The sequence below is a fragment of the Clytia hemisphaerica genome, unplaced genomic scaffold (genome assembly GCF_902728285.1).
Source record: "Clytia hemisphaerica strain Z4C2 unplaced genomic scaffold, Clytia hemisphaerica genome assembly, whole genome shotgun sequence".
NCBI classification, from domain to species: domain Eukaryota; kingdom Metazoa; phylum Cnidaria; class Hydrozoa; order Leptothecata; family Clytiidae; genus Clytia; species Clytia hemisphaerica.
Genome location: NW_027103306.1, coordinates 52,261 through 63,398, shown reverse-complemented (window position 1 = coordinate 63,398; position 11,138 = coordinate 52,261). Strand labels below are relative to the sequence as shown.

Below are 11,138 nucleotides of genomic sequence, written 5' to 3'. Positions count from 1 at the left end.
CTTACATGAACATTAAAAAAAAAAACTTGAAGTGTTTTGATATTTTACAGAACAATTTACGAACTTCAAAGTGTTGACATTTGTTGAAGCTGTTATGAGTTATGATTTATGAACTTTTTCCAATTAGAGGAGAGATTGAAATGTTTAGCATAAGCTTTAACTTTATTTTTGACCTCTATCTACTTGCTATTTGTAGTGGGGGAGAGGTGTTATGTCTATTTGTTATGTACGCGAACGGTATTATATTTAGTAGCGTACGCGTATAGGATTGTATATAATATATCGAAAGAGCTAGAATATTCCAAGATGGCGTCATGAAAACACATGCTTTTACTCTTGTTTCTGAACATAACAATCGCATGCAATATCTTTAAGGGAACTAATTTTCGCGTGGATAAATTTTCCTATTTTTGGGTGTCTACCACCTTATACCTTATCAAAAAGCAAAGTTAAGCCAGAAGTAGACTCTAGTCTAGATTGGCACTTGAGACATACGACCTTCCGTAAAGCCAGGCCCTTTTAAGGGGGAGGCGTACGGGGTTTGCGATTTCCGAAATACCTAATAATTTTGCCAAAAATTCCGAAATTCCGTAAAAAAATACTCGCAATTCCGATATTGATTTTTTTGAGTATTTTTCTTCTTTTTTGACTAATTTTTCATCAAATTTGATTTTTCATGTATGAATTCCGAAAAAAGGGGATAAAAACTTCATAATACCGAAATTTCGAAGCAAAAAGGAAAATAGGAGGAAAATATAGTAAGAGATTCGAGATTGTTTATTCCCATTTTATTTATTAATGTGTGTCCGTTCCCCGTGTCAACTTCATACTTAGATACTTGGCCTTTTCTGAGAGCGACGTGAGCGTGCCGGTGATCCCTTTTAATTAAGTGTACGGCAGCGACAACCTCTTACGTAATTTTATTCAGTCAAAAAACTTCCTCAGAGAAAGTTCAAGTTGCCGTCGGTTTAGCATTTTTATTTACAAATTTTTCAAAATGGCGACCATCATAGGTAAAATATCATATGGATATTTAACTTCTTTTTCTTTATTAGATCTCTAGTCTGTTCGATACTAGCCATAAGCAAGACATGGTGTAGTATGAAGGGTTAAGATAAGAAATGTATCTATTCTTTTGATATTTTCTTATCTTTTTGTTGAACAAAGCATACCACCAAAAAGTGTCCTGGCCCTGGCCAGACACGACCCTGGACACCGCCGTACATTGTACGGTGTTGTACGGTGGGGCTTGATTTAAATGTCCGGTGGGAATTAAAGGTTAACTTTGAAAACACCGTACATTTTCCCACCGTACATTAAATTTCCCACCGTACAATAGTACGGTGGGAATGCGATCGCGAAAGACAAGTTCCATGGTCAAACTTAATGTACCAAAGAAAGTTTTTCCCACTTAGAAGTTTTTCAGTAAGTCCGACCACGGTTGAATATCTAAAACTTTGCATGCTTTCTGAAACTGAAATAAATTTGGTACGGTGGTGAAATAGGTTAACTCGAAATCCACCGTACACCCCACCGTACACCCACCGTACAACACCGTACAATGTACGGCGGTGTCCAGGGTCGTGGCCAGACGGTGTCAATCGAACAACTTCGAACAAAAATCACAATCGAACCAATCGAACGTAATCGAACGCGATCGAATAATTGCGATTCGATTGTTGAACGTAATCGAATCTCAATCGAACGGCCGATTCCTGGGTAATATTCGATTGCGTTCGAGTAAGGTTAGATTGGTTCGATTGCAATCAATATTGATTGTTGACTATATGTTCGATTGATTCGATTGATTGTCAATTACATTGGATTAATCTTCGATATCGTTCAATTACGATTATGTACGATGAGTTTGATTGCGATTAAATTAAATTGGATCACTCTGTTAGAGCTTCTTAGCGTGGGCGGCCGAGCGCTTAAGTACCATACTAAAGCGAACAAAATCTAATATTGAATCAATCGAACGTAATCGAATATATACAAACAGCAAATCCTGGGTAATATTCGATTGCGATTCGATTGCGTTCGACAATCGAATTGCAATTATTCGATTGCGTTCAATTGCGTTCGATTGATTTGGCGTTCGATTCGTTCGATTGACACCGTCTGGCCCTGGGCGCTCTGGAAACATTGATGATTGCAAAATCAACAACAATGGCCATGTCATGAAATTCTTATTTTTTCAATTTAAACTGAAAGGTCTACGCCAAAAAAAGTTCCATTGCAGAACTTCAAGGAGTTGAAATTGGAGGGGGGTTATTTGGGTGTTGTAAGCCCCCCAGTGTGTAACTTTGTAAAGCGGTCATCGAGAAAATGCTCTGTTCGCGTCGTCGCAACGGGTGTTAAAAATGCAAGCGGGCGGACAGGCGGTCAAAAACTTTCCTGGTTTTTCTTTTAATCACACCAGTAACTCAGGGACAGGTGCGCAGGTGGTAACGCGAGCAAAACAATTTTTCGATGGTCGTCAGAGCTCCTCTTGTCTTGAAATGCTTTACTTACGCCAATATCTTATCGTGACACGTGAGAGTAGGTAACTTGCATCAGTGGAGGCTAACATGCCACTGCTGTTCCCCTCAGGCAAAATCGTCGATTCTGTAGAGGTCACGAAATTGCCGAGTTACAGACATCAAAAACAAAAATTCAAAATGGCTGCCGAGCGAGCACTGACAAAAACAAAAAATCAGGAGTTTTCAATTGCCTACTACAGCAGAATAAGACAGAGAAATGCAGTAAAATAAAAAGTAAACAAACCTTGAACCTTTTGTTTTTCAAAATAAAGAAAATATTCTAGCTGCAGTAATGTTTATATTCAGAAATAAAACCATTTTCCACCAGACCTACAACAACCACCAGCAGCATGCGGCATTACAGGCAATGAATTCTGACTTAAAAAATGTTGGTCCAGTTCCCTAGAAAGGGTATGATTACACTTCCAAATGACTTTTCTTCACAATAACATTTGTCTTCTCACAAATCCAAAAAGATAGGCTATAAAACCAACACGGGTCAACTTTTTTTACAACAAACCATCAGATCAAACTTTATAAAGATCAACCATGTAAATTTCACTTGTTTTTGTAATATTTGGATGATATTAAAGCCTTTTTGCATATATTTGGTTCTTCAAAACCATTTCCCTTTCCCGCAGTAGGCTTTAAAGTTCATGCTGACCCCCGTTTTTTTTGCGCAGTAATCTAGAAAGGCCTTTAGTGCGGTATAAACAAATGATTTCATGGTTTAAAAAAGTCAAAACATCACGTGATCAGAATCATGATCGGAGTGAACGGAAGCCATGGTCATACGTCATATGATATTTTTGCGCGTTTTAATTTGGCAAAGTTTAGTAAATAATAATCCACAAGTAATGAACCTCTTATAGCTTTATCTGAATAAGTCTGGTTGAAAGCCTTCTGTCAGGTTTCATTCCGTACGTTTTTTATCCACATGGTGAACCAGTTTCCTCGATTTCCCGATAATTAAAAATTTGAACTTTCCCGTGGGCGCATTTGCGCGTACCGTCATTGCAAAATATTTTTCGTGAACATTTTTCGTATTCTAACGCTAATATAATCTAGATAGGAAACAAATATTAAATTTGATTCTTTTTTTGTTCGTATTTCTAAATTTCAAGATAAAAAGAACTATCTACAAATTATTTTCTTTAACGGGCGTTGAATCGACATTGACATATTTAATGATGTCATAATCAATGCCATGCATATTTTGTCAGCGTCGTGCATATTTTGTCAACATCATTTTCATTGGATAAATACCACTAAAATATACAAGGTAAGTAAACATAAATTTATCGCCCGCGAGCACGGCTTAGCTAAGCGCACCTTTCTTATTCATTATCTAAGGATTGAAGCAGGCAAGATTACCGCGCGGGCTGATAGCGGACAAAGGTTTTTTGAAGATATTTTCAGTTATAATCCAAGGTAGAACAAACTAAACATAGAAAGGGGTTATTTTTTAGTGCTCTATACGATGATCAGTATTTTTTTTGAATTCTATGTTTAGATTTTTCCACCCAGCCCCGTTGCTATGCACGCACACTCTGTTGCTAAGACCTTTGCTTGAAATCGAAAGCGAAACCAAAATAATTTAGCGCACACTGCCGTTTGCATAATATCGATAAAGTGAAATGAGGTCCTGACTGACAGCTCTACTCTACCATTTTTGTTAATTGATTTAACTTTGTATTTTAATGACCACCAGACAGGTCATTCATTTTAGGGCTATGCATGTTAGCCTCCACTGATGCAAGTTACCCACTCTCACGGTACTTTATCCACTCCTACACGTACCCCAAACGTAATTACTGCCTCACGCCAAATTATGTGCACCATTTCCAGGCTGGGACCTGGCTTGCATAACGATTCTCATTCCCAGCACAATAAGATTCCATTCTTGAAAAGACTCTAGGTAGTTAGAAAACAAGCTTTAAAAAGTTACAGTAGCCAGTTTTGTGAGTGAACACAAGTTTTTCCATACCTACCTTTAGAAAAAACCCTTTCTAATCTCATGCCAGTTCCCGGGAGAAAAATAGCGAAAATCCTGGAAAAGTCAGGAGNCTCTAAGTAACTACATTGTTGGAGTTGTGTATCGTCACCCAAGCAATAAAATCAAACTCTTTAATGAAAAACTTGAAAGTTTTTTGAATAAGATTGGCCGAGAAAATAAACAGATAATCTTAATGGGTGACTTCAACATTGATCTTCTCAAAGCTAACAAACGCAGAGAAACCAATGATCATGTAGATTTAATGTTCAAAAACTTTCCCCTATATTACTCATCCTACAAAATTTGACAAAGAGCTTAATGCAACTCTTATTAGGGGAGGGACTGTGAGAAAAAAATTTTGATTATAATTAGTGGACCATGTACAAAAGTTGCTAAATATCCTAAAAACAGGTAAGAAAGTGAAATTTTGATGGGGACCCTTTTTAAGGGTCCCCCGGGACCCCCACTTTGCGGGGCCACAGCGCAAACCCGCCTACAAAATAGGCTGTAGCAACTTTTTCAAAACATAGGCATGTGACATTACCAAATTGTCAGAAATTTCATGTAGATTCCAAAAAACATCACAACTAGGGTCAAAAATCAAGCATTTAAAAGTTTTCATTGTGTCTTTTTCAGCTTTTTGATGAAAATTTACAAAAACTTGCCAAAAATTTAACAAAACTCCGGACTAGACATGATGGTTCAATGATAAATTTCTAAGTTTTATTCAAGTAATATTTTGTTAAATAGTACTGTATTGTTTTGTAGTTATAACTTAATTAGGAATAATAAAGTTTAAACTAATAAATAAGTATTATGTACTATTGTGTTTTGGTCAGTATAAAATGCCAAAAGAATGACAATGCAAATTTTGAAAAAGGAAATGGTAGCTTCAAAACAAAGTAAGGAAGAAGAAGCAGAGAAGAGCATGTGAGTTTATGCTTTCCAGTTTTGAGTGTAAATTGAATCTTTTTTGTTTATATAGATAGTAATACAAAAGAGAAAACAAAAATTGAGAATGAATGATACAGGATTTAATGAAGTAGAGGTGTTAAAGACAAGAGCAAGGGAGTATATCAAGCTTGATAATGAGGAACAGTCAAAACCAAAGCTGAAAAGAACATCAAGAAATAAGAACTATTTTCTTTGCAAAGAACATCACACATTACCTCAGGTGTGGAAAGAGGAATGCAATAAATGCGAAAATTGTTTGAAAATTGAAATTCTTGAGTGTCTTCCTCTGGGTGTTTTGCCAAATGGGCTTGAAGTTTTGGAATATTTGCTCACTGTCAAAATGTCAAACCCTGGCGCAAGAGATAACTTTGAACGTAAAGTTGCAAAAGATGTTGTCTGCAATGGATTTTCTGCAATGTATACCCCAAAGACGTAAGATCAGTGGAAAAAGATATTATTTTGTTATTTGATAACTTTACAACATTGAAGAAAAGAAGCAATTCAAGTAAATCGAGCGAATATTGGAAAAGATATGAGCGATTTGTCAACAAACAAAGGCATTTGTTCGACATTATTGGTGAGTTTTTCATCTTTACAATAGTATAGCATGTGTATAGTCGATAAATCTTATTATAACTGTTTCTGCACTAACCTATTTTGGGTGATTAAACTAATTTTTGGTTATTTTTAGGTTCAAGAGAAAGAATAAAGGAGCAAGAAAGCCTATGGGATGTCAAGATGTGTGAAAGAGACTGGATTTTTTACAGTAATCAGAACCAAACCCCCCGGAAAGACTTCTGTTCAACTTACACTGATAGAAAGTGGGAAATAAGGTAGGTTTATATCCCAAGGATATCACTTTGTAAAACGAGTCATTTCCAAGAAGGGCTCAAAAGTGTAAAACAACAGGCTTTCATACTTATTATTCTGAATGAGGTTCTATGATATGAGTCCAACACTTTATTCATTTTAGCCACAACCGGAAACTTGAAAGACTAAATCGATCAACGAACCAATCCTACTCTGAAGAGTTCTTTCAAAACAACTCCCATCAGGAAATATCTGAATCCGAAGGAGAGGAGGACATCATGGATGATGATTTTCAACCTGAAGAGCCTCTGAAGAAGAGACCAAAATTTCAATATGTACCAGTCTTCAGCAATATCAGCAATGATCCACTCCCATTAGAATACAGGCATATTCGTTCCGGTCTTCAAAGCGTTCGTCCAGAATACTATGTTCTGATTGAAAAATTCATTTCTGTCTACCACATGTCGTATGAGCAGGCAGAAGCTGCTGTGAGAGAAACTGCAAATGACTTATTTGGAAGAAATGAGTTTGGGAAATGGAAGTCATACAGTCGTGATGTAGAAATAGATGACAACACTCTACCAATGAGAAAAAATTCAAGAGTAAATTCAAAACTATTTGAGGCTATGGCTTTGGGTCTTCTTGTTGAGGACATTATGGAGGATAAAACAAACAGTACATGTATTGTCTACTCAAATGATGGTTCAGGGATGAATCAAGTTGGAAGCTATGTTGTGCAGTCACTGTCCATAAATGGAGTCCGAAGATCACTTCCAACCTTTGGTGTTTTTTCTGAAACAAAAGAGACATTAAAAGATCTGCAAATAACAACATTTGATATCCTGTCTGCGTCAAGCAATAGGAAGTACAGCAATAAAGATATATTGAAGAAAATTTCCTTTGTGATGTCAGATAGCACTGCACATAACATTGGTGTTATTGAGTCTGTTTGTGAAGAACTGGCTATTGATGATGTTCCAAAAACCTTGCTTTGCAATGTCCACCCGCTGATGATGTTTGATAGGAAGATAAGAGAGCTTTGTCAGGAGATTCACAATCATCTTGGCGGGAAGAAATTGGCAGATTGTTTCTATGTTGATGTTGACTTTCGGAGAGAATCTTTTCCCATCAAGGCAGTGAAATGCCTCTCAAATTTCATTTGCAAAGATTTCTCAGCAAAGCCTTGGAACTACAGCACTCACTTTGGGGAATTTATCCAACCAAAGGAGAATGTCTCACTTTCATTGAAAGATTCCAGATTCAACAGACTGCCTGTGTGCTGCATCAGCTTGATCTATCTGATTGATGACATTGCTGCCTACCTTGAAAAGTATTCTGACATCCTAAACAACATTGCCATCATCGACAGAAGTTTTGTACAGATGGAAATCCTTAAACCAATTTTTGCTGCCATCTCTTTACTTGGTTAGTACTATTGGTAGTTTTAATCAAGTTTAACCATTGGAAGCTCATTTTGTAATGATGTGTTTTAACAATTGTATTTGCTTCACTATGGCCACTGGTTGTTAATTATGTAATGTGAAGTCCTTTAGGCAGTATATCATAACTTTCACTATTCATTTCTAGGCATCCATGTGACAATACCGTATCACGCATTGTTGATGAACACAGAGACAAATTATTCACTGATCTTGAAAAGCTTTTCTCAACTTTACAAAGAGCTGACAGAGATACAAACTTCCTGCCTCCTCACATTGGACAGAGTCTTTACCTTTGTTTCTGAAGACACATTCCAAAATTCCCTTCCAAAGAAGAAATTTCTATTAGAATCGCTGCAGGAAAACATCAACAAATATCCCAAAGAGATTGAGAAGATCATTCGCATTGCACTGGAGAAGTTTGCAGAAGGATTTCATCATCAGAAAGGAGCAATATTTGGGTTTGGTAAGAATGCAGATGACGAAACAAATGTATTCAAAATCTCGACAGCAACCTCTGATGAATTGGAGAAGCTTGACGCATATGTTGATGTGCACAATATAGGAGAAGAAAGAAATGTTGGTAGCTTCAACTATGCTTGCACTGTTAGAGTTGGATCCAGAAATTTAGAGTCAGCATCACGTAAGGTAGTCATAAAGTCTTCAGCAGATGTTTTGGCAAAAGTTTCACCAGGAGAATTTAGGAAATACAAGGCACAATCTAAAGCAATTGAGTCCATCAAAGTAAATTGGAATGAGAAGATGAGAAAGCTCCAGGAAAAAGGTTACAAAGAAAAGGATTTACTGAATGCAAAGAATGAAGAGAAAAGGTTGAAAGATTTGCAGTTTTTAAAAAGTCAAGATATTCCTGGACCATTCACATGCAAAGAAGATGTCATCAAATTCATGGAATCGTTTGAAGAATGTAAAGAGAAGGTTGATCGTATGTATAGAGAAGTTAGATATGCCAAGGCTTGTTCAGGATTTGGTGATAACAAGGCAATGTTCAGATTGAAGAAAAATGGAAAGAAGCTCAGCTCAGATGATTATCAGGATGGCTTAGAAAGATACTTTGAAGGAGCGAAGGCAGCAAAAAGCATATCCATGGCTGATCTTAAAAACATTTTGTGTGCCCTAGAAGGTAAGAGAAAGAATATCTATCTATTCTGAAAATCATAATTATCATATCAGTTTCAAAGAAAAAAATAATAAGTAAGAAAGTCAGGAGTGTACTGGACTAAGCTTGTTTACTCTGCCATGGGTAATCAAAATAACTTGTTCATATTTTCAGAGACAGCATTTGGTTCAATACAGATCGATCAACCTGAAGATCAGGTAGCCGCTATTGAAGAACCATCTAAAGATGCTGAACATGGGAAAAACGAATACACTCCTGGAATGCATGTAGCAGCTGCATGGCTAAAGGAGGATAGCACAGAATATACATGGTATTTAGGTGAGTTGGGTTGCAATGGAACATTTTTCCATCCTTTTTCCAGTTTAGTTTAGAACCATGCTAACTGTTCTCTTTTCATTCATAGGTGTGATAGATTCAGTTGACAAGGATTGCTTGAAAGTTTCATATTTCTCAAGAAAGGACAAAGCTGGCAGCCAATGGACATTCCCAGAGGAAGCAGATATTCAAGATACAAAATATGAACAAATCATTAAAAAGGTGGAAAAGGTTGCTTACCAGTGCACCGTTAGAATTAGATGCCTCATACTTAAACAACTTGCAGATGATATTACAACAAAATTGAATATTTTCAAACAATAAATGATTTTTTTAACCAGTTACACCATTATAACAGTACATTTAGTGATATTCAATGTGTTGTATGTAAATATATTTTCAAGCTCAAAGCATATTGTGTTCTTTATGGTAAAATTTTATAATTTTACATTATTTTTCGTAAAAAAACTGTCAAAAAATAGCTATAACTTTTTCTAGCTTGATTTTTGACCCCTAGTTGTGATGTTTTTTGGAATCTACATGAAATTTCTGACAATTTGGTGTGTCACATGCCTATGTTTTGAAAAAGTTGCTACAAGCCTATTTTGTAGGCGGGTTTGGGCTATGGGCCCCGCAAAAGTGGGGTCCGGGGGACCCTTAAAAAGGGTCCCCCATAAAAAATTTCACTTTCTTACCTGTTTTTAGGATATTTAGCAACTTTTGTATATGGTCCACAAAAAAATTATGTCATAGTCCATCCCCTACTGATTGGATGAAAAAAAATTCCATATGTGATCTTGCACGGAAAGTAATTCACATTCTAAAACAAAATGGCAGTAAGAAAAGCATGTCTTTTTGCTTTGGACGAAAGGTTGTAAATTCTGGTTGATGTTAAGGTTTTTTCTTATCTTCTCTCATTTACTTTAACTAGTAGAGGCTTCTTATGTTTGGGGAAGGTAAGTCTATAAATTAAAAGTTATTTGTTTTATCTGTGGAAAAAAGTGTGTTAAAAATATTTTTTTGTGCTCAAGGTTTGTTTTTCTTCGCAAATTTTTATCTTCGATCTTGAATAGATAAGGCGTATTTTACTGATGATTATGATTTTTTCACAGAATATAGTAATCTAACTATTTAGGAGCTTGGACTTTTTTTACAGAATTTCAAAAAATCTGTTAGTTCTGGAGATATATTGTAAAGTTTGGACATCGGTAGTGAATATTATGCAAAACAACGGTATTCAAAGAAAAGTAGATCACGGTAGTAGAGCATGCTTCGTATGACTTTCATCACTGAAAAAAGAATGTAAAAAGATATCAAATGTCCAGTTTTTATTGAAGCCTTAAAGTTAGCATCCGGTCTCCAGAAGTCATGCAACTTTTGTTGACATCAAACCAAACATTTCATTTTTCCATGAAATTTGAACCCTTCTAACTAACTTTTTTCTATGCATGCTAAAGCGTTCCGGTTTTTACTAAAAGAAAGCCTGTGAACTTAGCTGTGGAATCCACCCCCAGGAAGACGGGGGATCAAATTTCGGCCTTGAGGGGGAAGTTAATATTTTCACTTTGATGGGGGGACTAATGCAAATGGGGGATTTCAGGAAATTTTATGGGAAGTTGGGGTAGAAAGTGCAAAAAATAGGTATAATATTTCAAAACGATAATTAAAATGTGTCTATATTTCCAGCATTTGTGTGTTCGTTGCAGGAAATTGTTAATTTTGTTAAGTTATTATGGAAAATATAGCGAGTCGGTTGGTCACAAAAATATTCTTCCAAGGATAAGTGGGGGAAGACCAAAATAACCAAATGGGGGTGTTAGACCCCAGATAGGGGACCTGAAAACCTGATGGACACCATGTTAGCTTTCCAGCAGAATATAGCACTGTGGACAGGGGCTAGACAGCAAATTGGTAAATTGCCAAACGTTTTTGCTAAATTTGTCTGCTGCGAAACAGAAAAAAAT

At 36.3% G+C, this 11,138-nt stretch overlaps 2 protein-coding genes across 2 annotated transcripts; both read left to right on the top strand.

Annotated features, from left to right (window-relative positions):
* Positions 1 to 5,914: 5,914 nt before the first annotated feature.
* LOC136812127 (uncharacterized) lies at positions 5,915 to 8,895 on the top strand. Its single transcript, XM_067068610.1, has 4 exons — positions 5,915 to 6,049; positions 6,164 to 6,305; positions 6,446 to 7,707; positions 7,870 to 8,895. Exons 2-4 carry the CDS (start codon positions 6,211 to 6,213, stop codon positions 8,889 to 8,891), a joined length of 2,379 nt encoding a protein of 792 aa, XP_066924711.1. The 5' UTR covers positions 5,915 to 6,049; positions 6,164 to 6,210; the 3' UTR covers positions 8,892 to 8,895.
* Positions 8,896 to 8,978: 83 nt separating this feature from the next.
* Positions 8,979 to 9,498, top strand: LOC136812141 (uncharacterized). Its single transcript, XM_067068615.1, has 2 exons — positions 8,979 to 9,177; positions 9,263 to 9,498. Exons 1-2 carry the CDS (start codon positions 8,979 to 8,981, stop codon positions 9,496 to 9,498), a joined length of 435 nt encoding a protein of 144 aa, XP_066924716.1.
* Positions 9,499 to 11,138: the final 1,640 nt, after the last annotated feature.

Coding starts and splice junctions, on each gene's coding strand:
- LOC136812127 (XM_067068610.1), top strand. CDS start 6,211: ATGTGTGAAAGAGACTGGATTTTTTACAGTAATCAGAACCAAACCCCC. Junction 6,306..6,445: donor GATAGAAAGTGGGAAATAAG/GTAGGTTTATAT, acceptor TATTCATTTTAG/CCACAACCGGAAACTTGAAA. Junction 7,708..7,869: donor TGCTGCCATCTCTTTACTTG/GTTAGTACTATT, acceptor ATTCATTTCTAG/GCATCCATGTGACAATACCG.
- LOC136812141 (XM_067068615.1), top strand. CDS start 8,979: ATGGGTAATCAAAATAACTTGTTCATATTTTCAGAGACAGCATTTGGT. Junction 9,178..9,262: donor AGAATATACATGGTATTTAG/GTGAGTTGGGTT, acceptor TTTCATTCATAG/GTGTGATAGATTCAGTTGAC.